Source organism: Ahaetulla prasina, chromosome 3 (genome assembly GCF_028640845.1).
Source record: "Ahaetulla prasina isolate Xishuangbanna chromosome 3, ASM2864084v1, whole genome shotgun sequence".
NCBI lineage: Eukaryota > Metazoa > Chordata > Lepidosauria > Squamata > Colubridae > Ahaetulla > Ahaetulla prasina.
The window spans coordinates 48,321,600-48,348,714 of record NC_080541.1 but is presented as its reverse complement, the minus strand read 5'-3'; the positions used below and the strand labels follow the sequence as shown (position 1 = coordinate 48,348,714).

The 27,115-nt window shown below is 37.1% G+C and overlaps 2 protein-coding genes across 3 annotated transcripts in view; one reads left to right on the top strand and one right to left on the bottom strand.

The window, feature by feature from the left end:
- Window positions 1-597: 597 nt before the first annotated feature.
- On the bottom strand, window positions 598-14,456 carry LOC131195964 (monoacylglycerol/Diacylglycerol O-acyltransferase-like). The gene is made up of 6 exons (XM_058178292.1): window positions 12,091-14,456; window positions 8,342-8,506; window positions 6,100-6,293; window positions 2,172-2,232; window positions 1,451-1,590; window positions 598-1,017 (listed from the first exon to the last, which is right to left on the bottom strand). The coding sequence occupies exons 1-6, from the start codon at window positions 12,401-12,403 to the stop codon at window positions 916-918; spliced, it is 975 nt and encodes a 324-aa protein (XP_058034275.1). The 5' UTR covers window positions 12,404-14,456; the 3' UTR covers window positions 598-915.
- Window positions 14,457-17,362: 2,906 nt separating this feature from the next.
- TGS1 (trimethylguanosine synthase 1) overlaps window positions 17,363-27,115 on the top strand; it is a 24,407-nt gene continuing 14,654 nt past the window's right edge. The window contains exons 1-7 of one of the 2 annotated variants that reach the window (XM_058175377.1): window positions 17,363-17,593; window positions 19,230-19,294; window positions 20,036-20,217; window positions 20,968-21,781; window positions 23,121-23,223; window positions 25,597-25,683; window positions 26,620-26,794. In XM_058175377.1, the coding sequence (XP_058031360.1) occupies window positions 17,475-17,593; window positions 19,230-19,294; window positions 20,036-20,217; window positions 20,968-21,781; window positions 23,121-23,223; window positions 25,597-25,683; window positions 26,620-26,794 (1,545 nt within the window). In that variant the 5' untranslated portion in view covers window positions 17,363-17,474. The remainder of the gene's footprint in view (window positions 17,594-19,229; window positions 19,295-20,035; window positions 20,218-20,967; window positions 21,782-23,120; window positions 23,224-25,596; window positions 25,684-26,619; window positions 26,795-27,115) is intronic. The other variant, XM_058175378.1, reaches the window with a different exon arrangement.

Genomic DNA, 27,115 nt, shown 5'->3' with positions numbered 1-27,115 from the left:
AAGCTCATTTAGAGTATGTGACTGAGATTTTATTGTTTGTACAAGTAGTCTTCAAATTTTGATTACTCATTCAGCAGCTGTTTGAAGTTACAATGGCCCTGAGCAAATGCAACTTAGACCTGAAGTTATAGCCGTTGCAAAAACCTCCATGATCACATGAGCAAAATTTTGGTACTTGGCAAATTTTGATACTGTATTTTTTATTTTATTATTGTTCTGATTTTACAGTGATCAGGAAACTACGGCTTCAAGGCCAAATTTGAGCTTCTGTTTGTTTCTAAATGGTCCAAAAGCAGACAGTAGGTGGGCAGCAGATGTCATTTTCGCCCCATTCTGCTTTCTTTCTCCCCCCTAATTAATTATGCAGTAGATGTAGGAGTTTTAATGTTTTTTCATTATAGCCTATAGTTGCATGTGTAATCAAATTAAATTTTGAATCAGTTTAAAATCTGAGTAACATCTAAATAGGATCTTATATAGGAATTTTGAATTAAATCTTATATGAATTTGAACATTTCTGTGCCATTAAAAAAAAGTTGAACACCACTGAATCTATTTTTTCCAGGGATAAGAAGTTCAAGCAAATTTTCTTTTCCAATTTTAAATAGAACAATATTTATTAAATAATTGCAAATACATCAAAAAGGTCAGTCATCACTAAAGATATTTATGTGAAGAAGTTCAAATTACCAAACCCATATCTCTTTTCTATATGCGAAATATACACAATAAATCAACAAATCTAAAATTGCAAACAAGCAACAAATAGTTATTCCACTTGCATATTTAATACACATATATTAAAATTTAGTGACTGAAGTGAACTATTTTTTTCTAAAAAATCATCAAATCACTAGCACAATATATTCTTAGTGGGGGCGAATGGAGAACTACATTTTCACAAGTGGAATGGCATCATTTCTCTGGTCGCTTTTCAAACCGTTCCAATAGTGCTCTTTGTATATTACCCGGCATTTCTTGATATTTATCTCTGAGATCTTTTATTGCACTTTTGGTCTGTAAAAGAGCAAAGAACAAGGAAAAAATTATTTTATTTTCTTTCTCTGAAAAATATGTGAACTACATTCATATTATACTTTTCAAATGCCACTGTGAACAATGAAGTGCTGAAGTGAGCAATGTCACATTTATAACTGAATTTATATTTTAAATTATATTTGCCTTTATTTTTTAAAAGGTGTGATTCCACAAACAATGAATATAATCCAAAGGTAATTATTAAGTGTAAACATTATTAAATATAAGATATTGTATACTATGATATTTTGAACAGAAATATTAACAAAGTTCAGTAATCTTTTCAGAGGTTTAAATGCCTGCCATCACAAACTTTCTTTATCATGAACATACTATATAAAGACTCATGAATAATAATATCAATATAACGACAAGTGTTATAATTGAAGTTTCTGCAGTTCACTTAAATTACCTTTTCAGCTAATTCTTCAGCTGATATATTTGGATCATACGGAATGGGATCTCCTATGTATGTGCAAAATTTCACAGGAAATCCACCATATATAGGAACAATTGGCCATCGGGTACGTTCATACAACCATTTGAACGGCCCTGTGTGCAAAATCAAAAATATGGTCATGTTCCAACAACAACAACAACAACATGGTGTGGGATGAACAATATTCAAAGTGCCCTGATTGGAAAGAAACGAAGTCCATGCAGTTATATCTTAACTTTATAGAAATGCATGCTTCAGTTATTATGAAGAGCAAATGTCAAGGTCCTAGTTCTGTATAGAATTAGCCAATTTGTCTTGTTAATTTTCATCAGTATAAATACACAAACATGCAGCTAACTTGTAGCTAAAGTAAAGCTACATCTGCCACACAACTATTGTACACTTGAAGAAATTTAAAGAAAACACAACAAAAAGAATCACAGATAAAAAGAGAGAAGCAAAGACATAAGAACACAAAATAATAGGATCAGCCAATTTGATTGAAGTCCAAGGCCAAGAACAAAAGACTTGGAGAAATAGATGAATATAAGAAAACAAAAAAATAGAATATTTTTTAATCCAAGATCAACAGTTTAAACCCAATTAAATAGAAATCCAGTTGAAATCAGCATGGTTTTCTTCCATTAAATATGCTTCAGCACAATGAGTAAGATGCAAGTTGAATTTTTCTTACATATTTTCCCAAGTGTTCTGTATCCTTCTCGTAGATTTTTTGTAAATATAGGAATGACAGGCTGAGAAAGGTGGGAGAAAAGTAGCCAGAATTAGGGCAGCATTTCAGCCTCTACAATTTAAAGATCATGCATTAGCATCATACACTGAATAATTAGTACAATAAATATTATCTCCATTTACAAAAGAAATTATACCTTTCTCAGTATCTCACTTTCTGAGTATCTCACTTTTAAAACTGGTTTCTAATAAAACACATAATATCTAATGCATGAAACACATAATGCATGAATCATCTAATGCATGGGGGGAAAAACCACCTGAATTTGAAGGATTAATTCAACTACAACAATGTTCAATGTATACAAATGGGCTCTTTCCACCTTAATTTCTGGAGATTCATAATGTAGCAATTCTAAGCTTTCACTTCAACTGTCTATAGTTTAGCATTCAATCTAAATCTGAATTGGGGCAATTCATCAATAGAGTTTATTGAAATAAGACAATTCATAATTCAAGATTTTATGTTGTCTTTTCAATAAACCAAAATTGCAGCTAACAACTTTTCAAAGATAAGGATGTCCTGCTTTTTGTTGTATTGGAACTGAAAACGCTAATCTTATCATTAAGAGTTTTAGGATTATTAATGCAAGAATAAACTGCATTTCATCAAAATTTAACTTTAAAAACAGCCATCCTTTTCCTTAAAGTATGTCATGGTTATGAAAACAGAAAAAGTTTTTTAAATAATACTGTAAATATTTGATATGGATTTTTTATGCAAGATGAAAATTTGCCATATAAATTTTGTTAACTATAAATTTTATTAAATAAAGAAATGAGATATTCAATTAATGTGGTAATAAATGTATGGAATAGAATCACCATGCACTTTCACACTGCAACTCTGAAAAGTTGCCTTTTGGTGTCCATTTATGTCTCTGGCCCAAGATTATTTTTTGCCATTTTGATTTTTATTTATTTATTTATTTTATTAGTTTAATCTGGGGGGGGCCTGTCCACTTCAGTCAATGACTCTGGTGGCTTACAATTTATAAAATATATTACAACTAAAAATTTAAACAATGTTTTAAAAACAATAAAAACATCCAATTTAAGATACATAATAGTAAGGTATTTAACCTGGTTAGCAATATACCCAGGAAATTGGATGCTTGGCACATTCAGCACGTTAAGCTCAGGAACATAGCCATGTTTTTAAAGCCTTATGAAAGGCTAACAAGGTAGGGGCCATTCTGATCTCTGAAGGGAGGATATTCCATTCAGCAGGGGCCATTCTTTGGCTGATGGGATGTGCAGCGTGCTCATTCTATTAGACCTAGTTGGATGGGTGGAGACTCTTGAAGAAAGACAATCTTCAGGTGCCCCAGTCTCAAGCCATGTAAGCTTTGCAGATAATCACAAGCACCCAGAATTGTACCCTGAAACACACCGATAACCAGTGCAGCTCACACAGGAATGGTATTATATGTGCCATATATCTGACACCATTTACTACCCAAACAACCACCAGTTGGAGTTTCTGAATAGCCTTCAAGGAAAACCCCATGTAGTGTATTACAGTAGTCTAAGCTAGAAGTTACAAGGGTGTGTGAGTTACTGTGAGCGAGGCCTCCTAGTCCAGGTGCCATTGGCACATCAATTAAAAGTGTCCCCCTACCCATTGCTGCTGCCTGCTTTTTGAGCAGGAGCCGTGAGTCTAGAGGACCCCAGATTGTGTACTGGGTCTGTTTGGGACAGTGCATCCCATCCAGAAGAGGTAGAAGAACCATATCTCTGGAGAGTCTAAATATTCACAGCCACTCCATCTTGCTAGGGTTGAGTCAAAGCTTGCTTTACCATCCAGTCCCCAACAGCCTTCAGACATTGGGATAGGATGTCCAGAGCAACACTCAAGGGGTAGAGATATAAATCTGGGTGTCATGTGCATACTGATGATATCTCACCACAAACCAATGGATCACCTCACCCAGTAGCCTCATGTAAATGTTGAATAGAAAAAGAGAGAGAACAAACCCTGACATACCCCACAAATTATGGGATGTGGGCTAGTTCTCTCTCCTTTTATCTACTGGCCTTAGAGGAAGGAGAACCAGCACAATACAGTGCCATCTACCCCCAATTCCTGAACCTAGCATACAATTATTCCATGACTGATGGTATCAAGTGCACTGAGGTCAAGAAAATTATGCATTACCTCCACAAGAGGTCATCTATGAACATGATCAATGCCAACTCAGATCCAAACTCTGGACTGAACCCCTACTGAAAGGGTCTCGATAATTTACTTCTTCCAGAGTTCTCTGAAGTTGCCATGCAACCACTCTGTCCACTATCACTTTCCCTAGAAAGTGGAGGTTGCAGACTGGTAAAAACTGTCCAGGCTACTGAGTCAAGCAATGGTCCTTTGCGGAGAGGGCACACCACTGCCTCTTTAAGAGCTGGCAGCACCACTCCCTCTCTCAAGGAGAAGTTAGGTATTGCCCAAATCCACTCAACGTATTCCCTCCTGCAAGGCTTTAGTCAGAAGGGACATGGATCTAACATACAAATGATCAAACTAGCAGCTGAGAGAGCCCTGTCCACTTCTTCAGGTTCAACAGGCTCAAACTCTTCACAGATTACCTTGCAACATCACTTCCATAGACTTTGCTCTAAAGCTGGAGTCCAGTGCAGAGTGAATGCAACGGATTTGCATTGCATGTGTAGTATATTCCTCATAGTAACCCTTTAGGGTTACATCCAACAATTTGTGGAGCAAGGCCCCTGAATGTTTGCCAAGGATCCCAGACAATCACTGCCACTCCACCTCTACCTTGAGATTTTGGCCAAATGTGGAAACCAACCAGGCAGATCTCAGGGATCAGAACCCAACCCTCTTCCCACAGGCAACTCTCAGTGATGCATACCAGATCAGCTTTTTCCTCAACAATTAAGTCATAAATCAAGATAGCATTGTTACAGACTAATTTAGCATTCACCAACAGCAGTTGACAGCCTAGGTTTTGAAAACCTGCCATTTGAGGCCTGGGTTTGAGTCAGAAAAATTTTCTCTTGAAAGCAAAGACATTTAATAGATTTGCCCTGGTGACTAGATTATCATCCTACTCATAAATCACTCTTTAGTTGGTCATTTTTGTCCTCATCACGTCACAGCAGGATTACGGAGTACCTTTGAAGACTGTTCAGAAGCTATTACTGGAATGCATTAGAATGGACAGTGGTGGGCTACCCACAAACTTCAATGGTTGCTGATGGGTGGACTTTGGGCTGCAATTCAAGGTGCTTGTTATCATCTTTAAAGCCCTTCTGGCATACAGTCAGAACTATCTTCCATCATTTCTGCCCATCTAGTAAAATCAGCAGAGTGCTGGGCGTACTCCGGGTTCCTTCAATTAAACAATGCTATTTTTCAGGACTTAGATATTGTGCCTTCTCTGTTGTGTGGCATTTGCCTTCTGGAAGACAGTCTCTAATGAGATCCATATGGCTCCCCACCATAATGATGTTTCATACACTCCGAAAGCTTGACTGTTTTCCTAGATCTTGGAGCAGTATGCCTGCTGACCCTCTATAAGTTATTTTTGTTGTTTTGTTTAGTTACTATTCTCTTTTGGAGATCTATTATCTGTTTTTCCATTTTTTATGTTCATTTTAAAGTATAAGTTGCTGATACTCATGACTATCCAGAAGGCAAAAATGTTTACCCCACAATTCATCCAAGTTACCCACAGGTGGTTGTTGTTGTTTTTGGGTGGGGATTTGCAGAAAACTTAGATCAATGGCTGGAATGATGTAGATGATATGAAAGTGTGAATTAATGATTGCTGGAATAGATTTCTATTTAATCCAGTGTCCATTGTAATCTTCATGATGATGTTTTAGATGCCTAGCAGAAAGTTACTCACCACTTTTGCATCTCTAGCCACATGAGCAAAGCCTGTCCGGTGACCCCATAAAAGTTCATAGTTCTCATCGCTAAACAGTGCTTCTCGGGTTCCACCTGGTAAAACTCCCAATAAGTATCCCCTTTTCAGAATTTCAGTACATTCTGTCCTTCCATTATGTGTAAGGCCTTCCACATTATAAAACAGTTTTATACCTGTACAAGATACCAGCAAAAAGCATCTTTAGAATATATACAGTAGTATACTTAAAAATCTTCTACACAAACAAATAAAAGTATTCCTCTCTTGAGTTCTCTTTTGTAAGCCATATATAAAAACCATTGGGTGAACCAATGGTCCAGAAAGCATATAAAGAAACAAGTATTATGTGCAGATATTGATAACAGTTTTTAACATAATTATTAAGGAACATAGCTGCCTTGTTGTGCTTCTGAATGATCATGCAAATGCTTCCTACAATATGGATATAATTTAATTTTTGTTTGAAATGCTACTAAATATAGCTTTGTACCAAAGAGCCAACTTCAATGTATTCTTTGGATGCTGTATAAAACTATGGAGATGGCCTTGGAAGAATTATTCATAAATACAGGAACAAGGGCACACATATTCCTTAAATCCTGGAAAAGGAAGTAGTATTAAGAGGCTCAATCTGGCTTGCCCTTGTAGAAAGGTTGGAAAGATTCTATTACTGTAGCTCAGTGACCTTTTTGGCACCAAGTGCCCAAAGCGCACGCGCATCCCCAAAATGCAATGTGCCTGGCCCCTGCACATGCATGTCACCTGCCACACATGCGCACATATCCCCGTGCATGCCTCCAGTCTCCCGCGCAGGTGTGGCAGGGACCTGAAGACCAGCTGGCCAGCGGGAGATGCATGCACATGCATGGGGAACTGATCTGGGGCGACGGCTCAAGTGCCCACAGAGAGAGCTCAGTGTGCCACCTGTGGCACACGTGCCATAGGTTCGCCATCAGGGCTATAGCCTATCTTAATGGCATTTAAAAGTCCTAGTCTTCCTGTGGGATTGGTTTCCTAGTTTGGTCCATTTCTAACAGATCCAGACATAATTACAAGTAAATTTTGATTAAAATGTTGGGACCTGATATTCTGCATGTATACTCAGTAACACATTTAATAGAACATAATGTCTTTTATATTGAGACAGGGTACAAATATTAAACAGGTTTGGCAGGGCTTATACTACCTTGCTGACTGTAAAAATGTATGAAACTGGAATAGTAGAAGGCTGCACCTTAACTAATAAATCTGTAATTATTACTCATATTCAGATACAGGTAATGTCCTGCTACACCAAGTGGGAAAGGCAGTGAAAGTTTGCATAGACACTAACATCATTCATTATACTTTTGTTAGGGATAACATTGTGAGAGCTAGTTTGATCTAGATAAAAGGCACCAGGCTAGAAACCAGAAGACCATAAGTTCTTAGCTATGAGAGCCAGCTGGGTGACTTTGGGGCAGTCACTCTCTCTCAACCCAGTCCACCTCACAGGCTTGTTGTTATGGGGAAAATAGGAAGAGGACATTTTGGATATGTTCTGCCACACAACCTTCAACCTCCCTTACTGAATGGAGATTTTAGACAATAACTAACAGAAGGTTAAAATCACTGTCAGTAATTTTTTTGTGACAGAGCAAGATGTTCATTTCTACTAAAGAGGAGCTCTTCAGTCAAAGAATTGGAACAAAGTGATACAAAAATCAGACAAATTTGCAAAAGATTTTTCCCCAATAGATGAGGAATGAAAAAATATGGACAAAACCTACAGGGGAAAACCTTTGTATTTTTAGGAAGCATTTTGTTAGATGATATTTGAATGAGCAGAATGAGAATGAGTAGAAAATTGTACATGTTTTGAAGATCAATTAAAAGAAAGATTTTTTTTTCCTGATTATATAGGCAAAGAGAAACAGAAAACTTATTTCAATAGTTTGCCTGGACATTTTTTGTCTCAAACAACCAAAAAACATTTATCAAAGCTGTCTATAAAAAATAAGATGCTAATAATAATGGAACTAAGCTGCTCTGGCTCAGACTACAAAAATGGTATTTTTCAGTAACAATCAAAATATCAAAAGATACAAGATTTGCTTGATAATTCAAGAAGCCAGATAAGCTTGCATTTTAGAGGAACTATGTAATTTTTAAAAATAAATTGTAATTATGTCTGTCTTAAAGATTTGCAATACAGTGTTTGTACACAGACAATATGTTTTACCTGGTATTTTGGAAAAATGGTAATCAACCACTGTGCGGCAAAATCTGCCTGTTCTTAAATATAATCTAGATACAAAGTAGAAATAGTCTAGAGGAAAGGCTCCATGGTAAAATACGATAAGCCCTGGTCCTTCTGGTACTTTATCCATCCCATGTATCTCATAACCTGTTTAAAGGATAAAATATAAGAGTTTCAGTATTGCTTTAATAAAAATCAAGATTAAGATTAGCATGGAATCTAGAAGAAACTGCAGTCAATATAAGCACAATTGTTGAGACCAAAAACTGACCCAAAACTAAACTCTTTGCTATAATCCTCTTCAGTATTTATACTGTCAAAATACCAAAAGTTGTGGGATTGATAGATCTCAGCCTCATCACCTACTTCCAATTTGATGAACAAATATAGAAACAGATTAGAGGATTAAGCTTTTGAATCTCAGGATTCACAGTACAGAATGTAGTGCAACCTCTAGAAGTAATAGTCCCCTCAGAGTTACAGTCCAAAATATGGATATCTTACATGGGTGATACATTTGTCATTCCATGAACAGCTTTCATGGAATCAGATTTACAAGAGAAGAAAAGTTACAGTAGAAAAGTGCTTTTCTTGGACACAGTCATCATAATAGAAAATAACAGCAATTTACATATCCAGGTGCTCATAAAACAATGCGCACACAGCTAAAGAGGTTAAAACAGACAACTTTGCAAGATCAAAGGTCTCGGACGGTCTCGGAAAATCCCTAAGTGAGGCAAATAGGAAGAAAATTGTGAGAAGATTCACTGACATAAGCTCCACCTAAAAACTATTCAAGAAAGGAAGCAGTTGTCCTCAACTTACAATAGGACTGGAATTTCTGTCACTAAGTGATGCGGTCATAAAGTATGACATCATTTAGCAATGGCAATCCCTACAATCCCATTAAAGGAATCCCACAATCATAAGGTGAGGCAATTTCCTGCTGGCAGTGGAGAAGCTTACAGAAGCTTACAGAAAGTCCCAGGCTAGGAGGTAGAATAGAAGGTGCTGTCAAATAGAGGAGAGAGCAAGAGGAGGGGAGGGGAGGGGAGGGTGCAACAGAGCATCAGGGCGGATGTGCAAATGTGGATAAGCACATCACACTTCAGGAAGAGATGCAGTAGGGCTGGAAAGAGTATGCGAAGATGCATGAGATGTGTGGTTTGGGAAGGCTATGTGAGAGGCTTGATGCAGGTTGGGAATGGTGCACAGGGCTGTAAGGGGAGATGCTAGAGAGTTGCATTATAGACACACTCTGTAATGTGGGTTGGGGAAGTATGGGTCAGGGAAGGTGAATGATGGTCTGAGGAGATGAAAAAGGAGATGCAGGTCTGGGAGGATTCATTGGGATGTATGAATGGCCAACATGGCACAAAGGGATTTGGGGAGGGTAAATGAGTGCAGAGGGGCAAGTGTGGGAGATTTATCACAGGAACTTGCAATCTTCCTTGTCAGCTGTCCACTGACTTTCTTGGGAAGCTAGCAGGGAAGGTTGCAAATGGTGATGTTATGATTGCAGGACATTCACATGACTGCTGGGATAGCCAGAACTCCTAGGATTGATTGTAACCCACCATTCATTCAGTGCCATCCTAATTCATGGAACAAATGGTCATAGGTCAAGGGTTCCCTGTATAGACGAAGGAAACAGCAGAGCTGTAACATATCTTTCCTCATCATAAACCTATTAATCATCACCCAAATAAGAAGAAATCAGCAACAGAGAAACAAGATCAAAGATAGAAACAATACCATATATAAACACTCAGCAAACTCTACTCCCCATGAAGCTTGTGAAGAACAGAAGTTCAGAACCAACAGAATTCAACCCTAAGTATGTATCTTCTCTATTATAGCACTACACCATTCAAAACCTTTATTCTGTTGAAGACTTTTTATAGTCATTGGTTACATGACCTTTATATAACAGTAAGTTTTTGCCAGAGACAGTTGAGATCAATTTGTTGGTAAAAGTAAATTAGTCCTGATATGATAGTATGATAGCCCTCCTTGGCTTAAATATACCAAATGATGGATTAGTAGAAGAATGTTAATTCTGCTATGACCACAAGCATTCTCTACTTCAGCTGACAGCAATACATTAGACTGGAGCATAGACTAGACAGTTAATTTATCCCACAAGAAAGGACATTTAAGTGGGAGGATTTAGAAATAACGTAATAAAGTAAGTCCCTCTCAAATTTAACTCAACTTCTGATGAGTGCACATACATATACTATATATCAATTTTTGGCAATAGTTTGCCATTGTCTTTTTCTGGACTTTTAAAAACTTAGCCAGCCTACAGCCCTGGAATTTCTTAGTGGTGTGTCAGATAACCATGTAATTGGCTAACCAGCCTTTTACTTTAATTGATGTCAGAATATTCATAAATGCATCATGCTACCACAGAAATCTACCTGTCTTCTGTATTTTTAAACCAAGCAGTAAAACATTATTGAAAAAGACACTAGTGGCATTTCATAACATTCATAAATATAATGAGCATGGGTGATCCTTATTTTTTATTTTTTGGAAACTTATATTCCAGCCATTTAAATTATTCTGGGAAGTATATATATTTTTGAATATCAATTCATCACACAGAGTCATGCCATCAACTCAACATCAAATCAACTCAACATTAAAATAAAACAACAGCAAAACATAATACACTGCAGCTACCCATGACCATTGGATTATGTGCCAAATGCTGATTTCAAAGAAGTATCTATACTGCTTTTGAGAGCCCTATAAGCAAATATTCCCATATTCAGGAAATAGTAGCAGTAATAGTAATAGTATGAAAGGAAAATATGACTTTGAATTAAGTTGGTGCCAATTCCACAAAGCATTTTGCTATTACCTACTAGTGTCTCCTTAAGTCAAATGCAATGTTTCCTATACCTGCACAATTATCTGTGAGCCCAGGAAAAGATGCACTTAAGTGGAGTTGAGGGAACTCTAACTGTTATGCATATACATACGTCTTTCAAAACTTGGTTTCAGATATGAAGCAATACAGTCCCTTGAACTCTCTTAGAAATATATACTAGTTTGAAACCAAGAAGTCCTCAGTAAATCATTATCTCGGTTCATTTTTTTTTCCAGCCCAAAGGTAGCAAGTTAGTGGATCTGGACAATGAAGAGAACTTATCCAGAGCAAAACCTAAATTTGATATTATCTACATAACACATTTTAGAAAGATAAAAAAGCAGTTTCAGTTGTTTCTATGCAGCACTCTCCACTAAGAAAATAAGAATAAGAAAAATACTCATCAGTTTTAGCAAATAGCAGTATGAGTCAACCAAAACAATTTTACCTCAATCATGTTCATGCTTTTCTAACAAGATAGGATTTCTAATCTTTTTTTTTTCACAAGCCACATCCTGTTACCTTCATTCCTCCAATAAGTTACACGCAGTGCATTTTTTATTATTTCTTACTGCTTTTCTGTGCTTTGCAAAATAACATTTATCATCAAGGGGGATTACATGGTTGATATAATATGTGTGTATGCACTTACATTACCTAGATATGCCACATTAAATGCAGTGATATGATTAGTCCCCACACATAATTAAACGATGTAATTTGATGGAGGGTTCTGAAGATCACATGATTACTGCATGTTATCCTACTGTGCCATTTAAGGTTATTATAAATCACTGTGGTATTGTCATCAAAGTCACATCAACGTGTAGATCAAGCAGGAGATTAAACTTACCATGCCACAGTGTACCATACATGTCCCAAAGGTGAGCCACAGCCCTCCGTCCATTGTCCCATGATTGACTGAGATAATCTTCCTTTAAATTAACTTTTCTCTTGTAAATATGCAAGAGAAAATTAGAAAGATAAATAAAACCAAGAATTATTAAAACAGGAGAAAAGAGAAGTAGGAATAGTACTGACACCCAGAAAAAGTATGCTGAGTAATCCATGAAACTGTTTATGATATTATATGGAGACATATTGATACTGTCCAGTAATTCCATGACCCAGGTCATATTGTCTTGCCCAACAGAAAATGAATTCATATTAGTTCTCTTCTGTTTAAAACTAAAAAACCAGTGTGATAGAAAAACAGCTTCTTAACATTGGCAGACAATTGTTAAGTAGCTGTCATTGTTGCAATAGGCATCAACCTATTTCCATATCCTAAAGATTGTCCACATTCCACGAATTAGTCAAGGGAGGCCACTAACTGCAAAAAAGAGAGGTATATTTAACTCAGAAGGGGGTCATGCTGTGTGCCTTTCAGATGTATTGGATACGAACTCCCATAATCCCCAGCCTGGATGCCCTTTCATCACGATTTAAAGTATTCTCTAGGCAGAAACTCGTTCAAGGCAATTTGGACAGATCAAATTGTAAGCATACAACATAAATAAAACCTGCAATTTCCACAGATTGAAAGTTTCTGCCAGGAACTGGAAACAGAGCCATGAAAGACTTGAGAGGAAGGGAAGAAGGGAGCTTCCTTAAAAGCTGCAATTATGAAGTCTGGCAGCCGTTTCCGAAGCTGTAGCGGCCCGGGAGGAAAAAGCCCTTTTTTTCCTGATTAAACAAATTCACCGGACCTCAAAGAGGCCAAGGGCCAGCGGGGCAGCGTTCCTTGGGCCTTTGCACCTATCAAGCGCTTCTTCTCCATTCCGAGAGCGAGGCGTCATTTCCCACTGTTTCTGACGGCGGCGTTTCGGCTCTTCATCCCACGGCTATCCCTCCTACCAGCGGAGCTCCTGCCTCGCCGTTAAAGATGCCGGCCGAGCAACTTTCGGGAACCGCGCCCTCGCTCGCTCGGGATCACTTGAATCTTGGTGCTCCATCCAAGGGCTCTAAGCACAGCACCAAGGGGTTTCTGACAGCATCCCGGGCGCGAACGAATCTGGGTGGCAGGAATGACCCCGGCTCGGCTGGGCTCGGCCCAAAAGCGTTCGATGGAAGACCAAACGGGGAAATCGCGCAGAAACCTGCAACACCGAGAAACCGCAATGCAGTATGAAGTTGCGCATCGTGTAGATGCAAAAGGAGGAGGAGGAGACCTTCGGCGCCGTCTTTCCTTTCTGGACTACGAAACGCAGCCGAGACTGCAAGGAAGGATTTGGCTTTTTCTTGGCTTTTTTCTGGGCTGGACCATTTCAGACTGCAGAGGCTCTAAATACAACACACGTCTCGGAATTCCGAAATATAAGCAAAAGTCGTCGTTCTGTTCTGCTTTGTTTTTAACTTAAAAAGATTATCTTTAGCGATATGGAGCTTTTCAGCGGGAAAGCAGTGAAAAATAAAATCCCTACCTACAGTCTATTGTGGTATGTTCCACCTGATGTCTGAGGCTGAGTCCGTCGCGCGAAAAATTTCCTCGCGCGGTCAAAGGATTTAAATGTGGAAGTGATTTGCCAAGGTTGACAACACTGAGCTACAAAATGTTTAAACCCCAAAATGGGCTATTTTAAATAACTTGTGAATGGTGAAATCTTCCATGATGCATTACTTAATGCTGCACATCTGTATCTTTTGGCATGCACTTAAAAATAGCTTGGGTTGCAAATACATCACCAGCCTGCTGGAAATGTGGACAAAACAAGGGAACATATTACCACATGTGGTGGATGTGCCCAAAAGTAAAACAATATTGGAATAGAATAAGAAAATGTCTGGAAGAGAGAACCAAACAACAAATAGATATGAAACCAGAATTATTTTCATTAGGAATATTTACTGGGATTACAACAAAAAATACAATATTTAATTTTACATATCTCAACAGCAGCGAGAATAATGTACGCACAAAATTGGAAGAATAACAATGTACCATCAGAGGAAAACGTAATAAGGAAAATCTTAGAGTGTGCAGAGATGGATAGACTCACGAAATAAAAGATAAAGAAAAAACAGAATACTACATGGTATGGAATAAATGGTATAAATGGTTAGAGGATAGACTAAATGAGGAAGATATAGGAGTTAGAAATTAATAACAAACTTGTATATACGGAAATGACACAAAATGTAAGATTGTAATTTAATATATTAATATATCAATATGTATAAAAATAATGGAACCACATATACAGTTAAAGCTAAATCGAAGGGAAGGAAATGAATACACAATAGAAGTATTGTGGAAATGTTGTAAAGAAGAAAACTCAAAAATGTTTTTAAAAAACTAATAAAAATTATATTTTAAAAAAATAGCTTGGGTTGAGCTACTAAATGCTGTGTATACATACATACATCAGAAAACAAATACATACATACATATATATAAAATACAAGAACTGACATAGAAATAGTTCAGCAGCATGCTTATTTAATCCGTCCTGTCTGATATCTATATAATTGAATAACACACTTATTAGTTCCTGTGGTTAACGGGATAGTGAAAGATTATATTAAAATGAGGTGGTAATGGATTTTACAACACTATTACAAGTAGAGTTACCCTCCACATCTTCTGCCCTCTTCCTCCCTCTGTCTCTCTCCCCAGGTAGATAAAATAGGGGAGTTATGTAAACATATAGTAGAAGAAAATTGTTTCTTAATTGTAATAGGACACTTTCAAATTAATAGAGGCCAAAGAACTTTTATTAATTTCTTGGAGAATCTATTTCACAAGTAAAAGAATTATAAGTATTTATTTCAAATACTTGTACACTGTACATCATGGAATGCAGTTCCAACTCTGTTCAAAATGTAAATTGCATTGAATGCAAAAATACCTTTCAGATTAAAAATACACCAAATGCATAATGAAACAAGGTTATAACACAATACTCTTGGCCATTTCTAACAGGTAATTCAATTAGTTCTGAAATGTAATTAATCCATGAATCAGCAACTCCTCAGAGTGAATTTTGGGGATGGAGAAGAATCCTGAGAATACCACAGACAGCCAAGAAAACAACAACAACAACAAAAGGATCATTAGACAAATCAATCCAGAGTTCTTTTTTCAAGCAAAAACTAAGAAAGAGAATGACCAGCAGCAAGGTTGACCAATTTGATTACCTTGACAATGAATGCCTTCATTGCAAGACCTAAACAGCCCAACTGGGGACATCTCTCTGATTACTAGGCGTGACACTGACTTGATGGTACATAATGAAAATAGTGATTTCCACCTGCAGCAAGGACAGCATCAAGGCTGGCATCACCAAGAACCTCTTAGCTATTTGTGGGAGAAAATGGTGGGAAGGAAATTAGCAGATTGGGAAACATTTTGCCCTGGGCTGCTTTGGGGGAGGGAGGGGAGGGAGGGAGGAAGGAAGGAAGGAAGAGAGGGAGGGAGGGAGGGAGGGAGGGAGGGCCAAGATTCTTGATTCTTAGGCTCAAACTTTAAATTTGATCAGAAACTGCAAAGGTCCATGTCTTTCCCTTAACTGGAAGAGAACAGGGAAACTTGTTTTGCCTGTTGACAAAATGCATTTACTCCATCATTAGCCTGCTTTCTATTAACTGTAGCTTGAAACAGAGACTTCCCATAGGAAGTGGAAAATTCTCAAATCAAAGCATGAGGCACTGGTTAATAGTACATATGCAGATTTTTCAAGCAAAGGATTGGTTATCATAAAAGGCTATCATGATTCCTAAACAGGTAGTCCCCAATTTACATCAGTTCATTTAGTGACCATTCAAAGTTACAGTGGCATTGAAAAAAATGACATGACCATTTTTCATACTTACGACCGTTGCAGTATGCCTATAGTCACGTGATCAAAATTCAGCCACTTGGCAACTAACTCAGTTGACAATTGCAGTGTCCTGGGGTCATGTGATTGCCTTTTGTGACCTTCTGACAAGCATTGTCAATGGAGAAGCCAGATTCACTTAATATCTGTGTTACTAACTTAACAATTGCTGTGATTCACTTAACAACTGTGGCAAAAAAGGTTGTAAAATAGGGCAAAATTCACTTAACAACTGTGTCACTTAGCAACAGAAATTTTGGGTTCAATTGTGGTTGTAAGCTGAGGACTACCTATACTAGGGAGGACTTGTCAATGCCTTCTATAAAGCAGTGTTTCTCAAATTTGGCAAGTTTAAGATGGGTGAACTTCAACCCTCAGAATTCTCCAGCCAGCTAAGTTTGAGTAACACAGTTCCAAAGTATCCATCTCTGTCTCTTTTCTTCCAGGGGATGCGATAGGCCGCTCTCTAGAGGCATCTGCTCAAATGATACTTTTTCCATTGTTTTTTTTTTTTTAGATATATAGATATATTTCAAAGCAAAAAAACCAGAAAGGAGAAGACAGAAGAAGAGAGAAAGGAAGCAAAAAAACAAAAAACAAAAACAAAACCAGGACCTAAAGATTTTTTTTCTTTTTCATAGATTAAATCCACAAAGATAAAGAACAAAAAAATAGCTAGTTTTTTTTTCTGTACAGACATATAGATGAGTATCTGAACTGTAAAAAAGTTATAAAAATGACACAAAAAGACAAATATGTATGCAAATGAGCCATGGTCTATCATAGAATTGCAAGACCCCTCGAAGACGTCTTTTATAGCAGCGGTCACAAACTGGTGGTCCGTGGACCACTGGTAGTCGGTGAGGAAATTTTGGTGGTCCGCAGAAAAATTATTTGCATCTTTTATATTGCACTAAATACTATTTATCTTTTTTAAAAAATCATTAGTGGTCCATGGGATTTAAAATTATGAATTTAGTGGTCCCTAAGGTCCAAAAGGTTGGTGGCCCTTGCTCTATAGCAGGGCTCTCCAACCTTGGCAACTTTAAGACTTGTGGACTTCAACTCCCAGAGTTCTCTGGGAGAACTCTGGGAGTTGAAGTCCACAAGCCTTAAAGTTGCCAAGGTTGAAGACCCCTGTTTTATAGGACCGTCTCCGTTCAAAGTTTACACTGAAAGGTATTACTTTTCTCTCACAACTCAGCGTCACACCAAAAAAAAAAAAAAGAAGAAGAAGACGACGGCCTTGTTTATAAGTGCTTGCAGGCACCTCCCCTTCCGGACTCCAAGGAGGGTAACGGGCGCGGAGATCCGCTTCCGTTGTAAGGTCGATCTCATGCTCGCTCCCTCGGGAGGATCGAAATTGCTGCCTCTCTTTGCAAGAGAATAACAGGCAGGGCAGCGGCGGCTCCAGATCGCGATGCTGCGCGAGGGCGAGAGGAGCCTGCTGGTGGCCGAGCTGCTAATGGTGCTGAGCAGAGGAGAAGGCAGCAGCGGTGTGGGAGACGTCTTCTGTTTGTGCACCCGGGCGTTTGTCGAGTGAGTCGGCGCCAGGCGGTCGATCCGCGGCTCTTCTCGATCCCCTCGATCTGTGTTTCTCAACTTCAGAATCTTTTAGATGTAAAAGATCTCAGAATTCCCCAGACGGCTTGCTGTCCTCACGTCGACTCAAAAGATGCTGAAGTTGAAAAACATCGGTTTACGTGATCGTAGCTGGGGTAGGGGGATGCGGGGGCGAGGATTTCGAATTTGACTCCAGCCTTTTAGTCTTTTGCAATAAAACGAACATCGAAGGCATAACATGACCACGTTACCTCTCAGCGTCTAGGAAGTTGGCCTTCTCATCCTCAGATCTCAATGGAAATTAAGCCCGGAGGCGAGCAGTGTATGCTTGCACTGGGGTTGACTGTTACCTGGCATGCTTTTTGGAGTGGAGCAAATATGAGAGATAGGGCATTTTTGTTCATTTTTTTTCTAAAGACGCATTTTGTAGGGGAAAGTTGCTATGCCCATTCAAGCAGGGCTTCTTGATACAGCACAGTCTAACCGAGTGTGTTTGTATAATAACATGAGCCCATAGTAAATAAACCACATTATTCATTAATTAAAGCCACACTCTGTTTTAATAATCTTGCATGGAAATGTTACTAGAATAAACTATAGAGCTGCAACTTATTTTACTGTACTATTATAATTGATGCTTTGTAAACTAATCTGGAATAAGTCTTCTAAACTGCAAATAGGAATTAGCTTTTATTAACAATAGTCTTACTTTCTTCTGCTGCTACATAGGTTCTTATAATCAAACTGAAAATACTAGTCTTCCCTTTTATAATTCTTTACTGCTTCAGTTCAAGACTATCTGAAGGATTATTTATCTCAGCACAAGTCTGCCAGTATTTAGAGATTTCATCCAGATATCCTCCCTATATAAAAAGAGGTATTTTTCAGGGGTGATTCCCTACTTTTGTACTGATTTCTTTCTCACCAAATTAGGGAAAGCATTGGTAGCACAAATAGAACATCTGATTATATGCTTCTACCATGTTTCCCTGAAAAAAGACCCTGTCTTATATTTTTTTGAACTCTGGAATAAGCGCTTGGCCTTATTTTCAGGGAGGTCTTATTATTTTGGGGCATGTGGAGCAAGTCGGGGAACCTCTTGCTATCTTAACTGATTTCCAGCTCTGTCTCCCTAAAACTAACTAGAGGAAATGGCTGGCTGCGCATGCGGTTAAATATTTTTTTTGGGGGGGGGTGTATTTTAGCACATGTGCTTAAAAGCCAGATTGGGTTTATTATCAGGGGAATATCTTATTTTCAGGGAAACGGTAGTTATTGAAGAAATCCAAGTGATTAGTCCTGTCTCTTCATTGCTTATTTTTGATTGTGAGAGAGATCTTTTTTTCTGCCTAACAATAGTATTCATTCTTCCGTAAAATTAAGCAGCTGCAACCTTCTTTCTGAATGTTTTTCAGTTTAAATTAGATTATGTGCAGTATGCTTATTTTTACCTGGATTGACATTTTGGCACTGATATACCAAGTTAAGTTCTGAAAGCAAATTAACCACATGAAATACATACTGAAAAAAACCCCTTTTATTACCCATTTGTGTTGTTCCTTGATGCTTTATGATCCCATATCTCATTGATGTTACTGATTTTTTTCTCCAGAGATCGAACATTATACAAACTAGGCTTAAAAGGTTTTTATGTTAAAGATGCTGATGACAGCATAGGTGAGTTTTTTATTGAAAAGTTTCTTGCTATTCTTTTTTGAAACCATTGTTTTAGACCAGTGTGAAAATTAATATCTTCAGTTGTGTTTAATTGACTAGTACATTTAAAGCTTTTATAAAAAAGCTGGGCTGCAGATACCTAGCCAATCACTAGACTGCAGCCAAGAGTTGGATTTGTTCTTTTTACTGTCAGATATTTTCCTCTTTTATGAATTCTGTGTGAAATTAAATTACACTAAGTTCCATTAATTATACAAAAACAAACAGAGACTCCTAGAGAGGCTCTGGAGGCTGGGGACAGCAAAAAATATCACTTCCTGTCTAACCAGAAGTTGGTTAATGGGCCATTTCTGGCCTCCAGTAGGAAAGGCAGTTTTCTCCCTCCCAGGACTCATAGAAAGGCTCTGGAGCAAGGTGAGAGAGAAAAATGGGCCTTCCCCACCACCACCTGGGCTGTCTGGAGGCAGGAAACAGCCTGTTCCTACTTCTGGTGAGCCTGAAGGCCTAAAAATCAGCTGGCCAGCATGTGCCTCTGCGCTGGAACTGAGCTTGCGCGCTCACTGATAAGGCTATGCGTGCCACCTGTGGCACACGTGCCACAGGTTTGCTACACGGCGCTGTGAGTTTGTGACAGAGAATCCATAACCCCAAAACCTGATGTTAGACGTGAAACAAGTTTTCTTCATCAGAAATCTAAAATTGATGGACCTTACCTTATAAACTTCTATTGTGTATTAACAGGAGAAGATGAAATTACTGAAGATAACGAAAAAGAGGAGAAACCTATCTTTGAGACTATTGAAAAATTTAACAGTGTTGCTCTGGAAGTGGATGATGTTGAACCAGATTCAGAAACTGAACTCATGAAGAGTATGGGGTTACCTATACAGTTTGGCGGTTTGGCAGCCAATAAAACAAAAGCGGTAAAACCCAGTTTAATTCAGTTTAAATTATTGAATTATAAAATAAATTAAGAAATATGCAGTGGAATTACATTGCATATAAATAGAATAGTGATTTTTTTTTTGGTGCTTTTTACTTCCGTGTGTTACTGTTCTTAATTTTTATTTCATAGATTTTTCTTCATCCAGCCTTTATTACTGTATAAGTAGCTGAAGGCAGTGAACATACATGATACTTTTTCCTCCTGTTTTCCTCACAACAACCCTGCACGGTAGGTTGAGGTGAGAGACAGTGACTGGACCAAAGTTGCCCAGCTGGTTTTCATGACTTAAGGTGGGACTAGAATTCAGTCTTCTGACATTTTATTTTGTCTGATTGATGGTGAAAGAAGACTCAATGCAAATTGTCTAAAGGGTTTCAATTAACAATAAAATATGTTTCTTTATGAACAGTTGAAGCAATAAGCTGGAAATCCAGAAGCTCCGCATTTGAAGATGCAGGCCATTTTTGCCTCGATTATATTGCTTCAGTGTATAAATCTTTGAAGATATTTTTTCTCTTTATTGATAAAATAGCCTTCAAAAAGAAACCCATTCAGAGTCTTCATCAGTATTAGTTTTAATGGATTATATTTTCACTGGTATAATAATCTCAGTCCATCAGAAAGTGCCAATTTGGAAAAGATTGGTGCACGAAATAAGTTTAAGATATTGGATCTGAACTTGCAATCCAGAATCACTCTATTTGCTTGCTTTCATATTACATTTTAGGCCCCTGAGAAGACTGGCAAGACAGTTAACAAAATGACAAAGAAAAAGAAGAAAAAATCGGTACAAGAAGATATCCATGAAACCATGAGACAGTCCTTGGAAGAGGGTGATGATGACCATTCTCTTTCTGGTGATGAAATCTTAGTGGAAAAGGAAGACGATTATGCTGAATGCTGTAAAAATGGAAGCATGCCAATGAATGAACTTCATATAAGTGAAGAATGGGATAAATACTGGCATCAGTTTGGAGAAGAACTTCTATGGAAAAGCTGGGAAAAGAAACAGGAGGGGGCTAATCCTGAACCTTGGAATAATCCTGAAATGAAGGATAAGTGGGAGCAACACTATAATGAGCTCTACTGGTATTACTGGGAACAGTTTCGCTACTGGGCAAGTCAAGGTTGGACTGTTGATGTTACACATGGTAGTGATCTAGAACTGAATACCAGACAGCTGAATAGTAAGCAGTCAGAAAAATCATTAAACCCAGAAGGCCATGGAGACCATGGAAAAGTGCAGGACTCAGCCTTTTATACTTACCCTCCTTCCACAGATATTTGCAAAGAAAATCCTGTTGTATATAATGATCCCAGTAATGATTATATTTTTTCTAAAATCAGTGAAATAAATTTAAATTCAGAAGAAGCAGAACACAGTAAATTGCAAAGTGCAGCTGATATTAAAACACATAAAGAACCGACTTCAGCAAGCATTGCAAGGCATGGTCCTCACAATTGTGGCCAGACTGAGAAATTGGATAAGGGAACAAGAGAAGGAAGTGTGTCTTCTAAAAATGGAGCATCGAATCAGCCAGGTTGGTATTCCAGTCTTAATCTGGTATTTTTGTGGCTATTGGAAATAATTGAGCTACCACTTGATCCAAGCTCCTTAGCAGCATCAAAAATTCCTGAATTGCAATCAGCACTGAAATTTATTTGGATGATTCTGTTTCTACCATACTTTTAAAAATGTTAATACAAATTTTAGCTATTTGGTTAATTGGAATATCCCATATTAGCAAATCAGTAGTTAGATTTTAAAATATATAAAGTGTGTTGATTATGTTTTTAAAATTGAGATTTTTTTAGCAATTTTTAATAAGAGCATTTCTGGGCATTTCTTGGCTTGGACCTCATACTTGAGGCCTCTAGATTGTCTCCACTTAAAAGGAGGCTTAAATAGTTTTTAGTTAGTTATCTACTAACCAGCACAGTACACAACACTACACAACCAGCTTCATTGTTTTTAAAGTTTATTGAACAATCTAGAACAATGGTTCTCAACCTCAGCAACTTAAAATGTGTAAACTTCAACTCCCAGAGCTGGATGGAGTATTTTGGGCATAGAAGTCCACACATCCTTAAGCCTCTGGTGTTAAATGCTGTCCTAGAGAATGCTTTAAAAGGGTGGCTTTAGGGTTCTATACAACTGTAACCTGCCTATAGTTACTCTTGTGAGTTGGATGGTCATGTAAATCAAGCTTCATTATCCTGGAAATGTGCAATGATAAAAAGGACACTATCATCTCATTCTAGCTAAAATTTGTAAGTTCACTGATGTGGTTTTGAGAGTAGTAATACAGTTTCAAATTGTGCATGTTATTTTGTATTACATACCTCCTTCCATATTAGGAAATTATCATTTTCTGAAGAAAAATATGTTATGTTTAGGCATAGAGCAGATATAGAACAGAAAAATATTATTTTTCATTATATAATAGTGCCTACCAAGATTTACATTCTTCGATTACATATGTGTTTGCTTTTTTTGTTATAAACCAGTTCTTTGATATAATAGAAGGATTGGTCAATATTGCTTGGCATGACCAGGTTTTAATGCTATCATAAAAACTTAAGTACTTTTATTATATTTTATATCTTTTGGTTTTTTTTCCTTTTTTCTGATTTTATTTTTAAAATTTTAAAATTTCTATAATAAAGCAACCAAATTTAGGAAAAAGTGTTTTCTAGTACAAAGTATTTGAATATTCCTAAAGCAATACCTATAATGCATTCCTGTGACACCTTTGGCTTTCAGAAATTGTAGTAAATAGATCAATAAATTTACTTAGAAAAAAGAAAACACTATGATTTCTTCCTCAAATTATTTAATTTTAAGTATATCATTCTGTGATGTTTTTTTTTCTATACTAGCTTCACAGCAGGAACTTTTGGATACCACAGCAAAGAGAAGATCTGACAGTGATGATGGTGATGATGAACCTCCTAAGTATAAACCTGTCAAATTAAAAAGGAGGCAGGTTATCCAGACCATTGTTCTCATGCTATTTAGCTTGGAGGGGGGGTGTATACTTGATAGGTGTGCTGGAGGGCTCTAGCATGAGGCTTCATTATGCATTCTTGTTTTTGGTTGTGTTGAGCTTCTCTTTTTTTCCTGTTAGCATGTACATCTATTTTAATCTTACACTACTTACACTGTTTTTGTGAGAGCCATTTTATAGTAATTAAGGCATCAGGCTAGAAATCAGGAGACTTGAGTTTTAGTCCCATCTTAAGCACAAAGCTAGCCAGTCACTTTCTCTCAGCGCTAGGAAAGATGCAATGGCACACTACTTCTAAAAAACCTTGCCAAGAAAACTATAAGAACTTGTCCAATGTTCAAGAATCAGATATACTTGCATGGATATATATATATATATATAATCTTTTTTATTCCTATTTTAAAATGAGAGGAAGCAAAATTCAGCAGGTATTTTCAAGGACCACATCCCCAGTTTAAGACGTAATTTTTTAAAAAACATTCAATCGTTAATCAGTGTGTCATCTGGGTGCAATTTTTTGTCATAATTTTAACGCTTATATATATATTTCTTTGCTTTTACATTTCAATTTAATATATCTCCTATTAAGACATTTTCCTTCCAAATTTATTCAATTTTATACCACTTTTTATACCACTTTCCCATATACATTTTCTATCCAATGGTAAAATTGCCCCCATATGTTATGATACTCTGATTCTTCCTTCCCTTTAATTGCCAATGTTAATCTGTTCATTTGTTCCATGGTATCTGTCTGTTGTTCCTTTTCTGCTGAAAATATGTATTTACTTATGAGATTTACTTTTTATAACTAAATTATCCTCAGCTTTGTCTCTGTTATAACGTACATACTGTGGAGGTAGGAGAAGAATTTTACTGAATCAATACACGCTGAATCAAGTCAAACAACAGAAAATGACAGGATTAGGGCAGGGAAACCCATCAATCACCCATCTAGGGATGGGATTAACTTCTTCCCTTCAGGAAGAAGGACAAGATTAAAAACGTTTTCATTATAAAGAGTATTAAGTAACACATCTGTGATCAGCTGATACTCTCTGGAGTTTCCTAAGACCTTTTATAGCTGCTGCATTGTTGGCTACTTCTTGTTTCTTCCTGGACAAAAAGATACAGGAGGGGACAATGGTGCACCTTGATCATACAAGCTGTGAATTTAATGCATGTGTGGTCCAGCCAGCTGTATTGTTTCTGCTATGAAGCACTCAATTTAGAACATAGAATAATATAATTTGAAGGGTTAATGGCTTTTGGCAGCACGCCCAGGCTTTCAATTAGCCTGAGCAGCTGTTCTTAGTTTCCCTCTCAGCTGCTGTTTTAAGTTTTCTGCATTGTTTTAGTGGTTCCTGGCACTGTCCTTTTGGGGTGTACTTCCCTCACTCTTTTTGAAAGCCTCTAGTGATGGAGCACCCATAACTTCTGAAGGCAAGCTATTCCATTGGTTGATTGTTCTCACCCTTAGAAAATTTCTCCTTAGTCCTAGGTTGCTTCTCTCTTTGGTTAGTTTCCATCCATTGTTTCTTGTTATGCCTTTGGTGCTTTGGAAAATAGATTAACCCCCTCATTTTTGTAGGAACCCCTCAAATTTCCTGACAGAACAATCAATCAGTAGAACAACTTGCCTCCAGAAGTTGTAAATGGTCCAACACTGGAAGTTTTAAAGAAGAGATTGAATATTCATTTGTCTGAACTGGTATAGGATTTCCTGCCTAAGGAGGGGGTTGGACTAGAAGATCTCCAAGGTCCTTTCCAATTCAGTTATTCTATCCTATTTTAAATATTGGAACAGTGCTATTTTAATGTGAGTTGGACTAAGGAGAAATTTCCTAAGGGTGAGACCAATCAAGTTGGCCACACCCACCCAGTCACATGACCCATTTCCCACACAAAACCTGGGGCAGGTGAGGTTTGGGGGGTTCATGTGACTGGGTGGGAGTGACATTGAGTTGGCCATGCCCACATGACCCAGTCATATGACCACCAAGCCACACCCACAGAACCAGTAGGGAAAAATTTTGAATTTCACCTCACCCCCGCTTGGGGCATATAGACAGGGCACTATATGGCGGAGAGTTTCTATCTTACAGCCACAAGGGCAAAATCTCTGTAAATAAGGAATCCCATGAAATCTTCCCACCAGGGGAGGTGACGGGAGAGAATTGACACATGGATTTTGGTCACTGCTGATTAGACGAAAGAGATAGTTTTGAGTGAAAAGGATACTAATTTCTAATATTTAATTTTAAAGATGCTTTATCTTCAGTTCAAAAGGCAACAAAGTTTTATTCATCATGTTTTGAATTGTGATGGATATTGTGGTTTCTTTCAAGCCATGAACTAGATGTTGAAGAAAATCCTCAGGATGATTCAGATGGAATTTTCTGCCAGTTGGGGCTCAAGCATGGCACAGGACAAAAGTAATGTATACTAAAAAGTTTATTTTAACATAGACCAGTGCTGCTCAAACTTAGCAATATTAAGACAGCATGCTGGTTTGGGAATTCTGGGAGTTGAAGTCCATATGTCTTAATATTGTCAAATTTGTTTTAGACCTATCCTAAAAACAGTTGTGTCTTTAAGTGAAGATTTACCCCGCAGTTCTGCCTAAATACAATTGAGTACTTAGAATTTTTCAATATATAAAATATTGAAGGATTTCTACCATTGAAGACAGTAAAAAAATACTCTTAAGACTACAGAGAATGAAATGAATGTAAATTATACTAATGATTCCTGCATCTCTTTCAAATCCTTGAGTGAACCTGAGATCAATGTGGGTTTTTTTTAAAATGTACAGAATATATTACGGCTTTTTAGTATATTATAATTTACCAACAACATCTACAAACTTGTGATATAGGCTTATAGATATGGCAACTTTAGAGAAAGTCAAAAATCACAGATGGAAAGTCAACAGGCCATATATATAAACCCAAATATCAAATTCAGTTTTCTTTTTCTCTAGTTTAAACATGTTTACATGATAATTACTAAGGGACAAAATGTGTGGTGAAATCATTGCAAAAGTTTAAAAAATTGGTTCATCCTTCAAAACCCTGACTCTCCTACCCCAGCTGATTTGTATGGTTTTGGAAGTAATTTAAAGCCAAGATTTAAAGCACGCTGATGCATTTTAAAAATACTGGATTACATCAATTCTGGCCTCATTATACACTAGCTATAACTTCTGTATTCCAAGATAGACTGCATCTAAATTATACTTAAATTAAATTAATCTTAAAAAGTAAAAAATAGAATTTTGCTTATATTTCTCCATCTCACACATACCCACACACAAACAAAAAATGTAAGCCATCTTTCTAAATAATAAATGTTTAACTTCTTCTCTTCAGATACAAAGACATTCCGAACTTCAGTGAAAGAAAAGTGATTCGTCTTAATAAAAATATTAAATTTAAATCAGAGTTCTTGGACATGCGCAGAACAATCAAGACTAAAAACAAGCATACATATTTTACAGATGAACCTGAAACATTTACGTTGAAGAAAAGTAAGACCTTAAATAAGGTATATATTGTTTGCATATGGAATATAATATAGTACACAAAGTACTCTGATATTTCTTTATTACAGTAGACTACATTTTCTAATGTTAATGTTTTAATTGTACTACACTGAATAATATCAAATAATTAAATGACATAAAATAGTATATATTTTCTAGCATATGTTAAGTAGCAACAGAAAAGATAGCTGTACTGAAGAAGAAATACTTGCAGTCTCTAAATGATTACAAGGCTTTGTTTTCAATATAGAATGTTTGCAAACACTTAACAAATGACTTGTATTATGGCATTTTGTACTAGAAGCATTAAGGAAAAAGTTAGA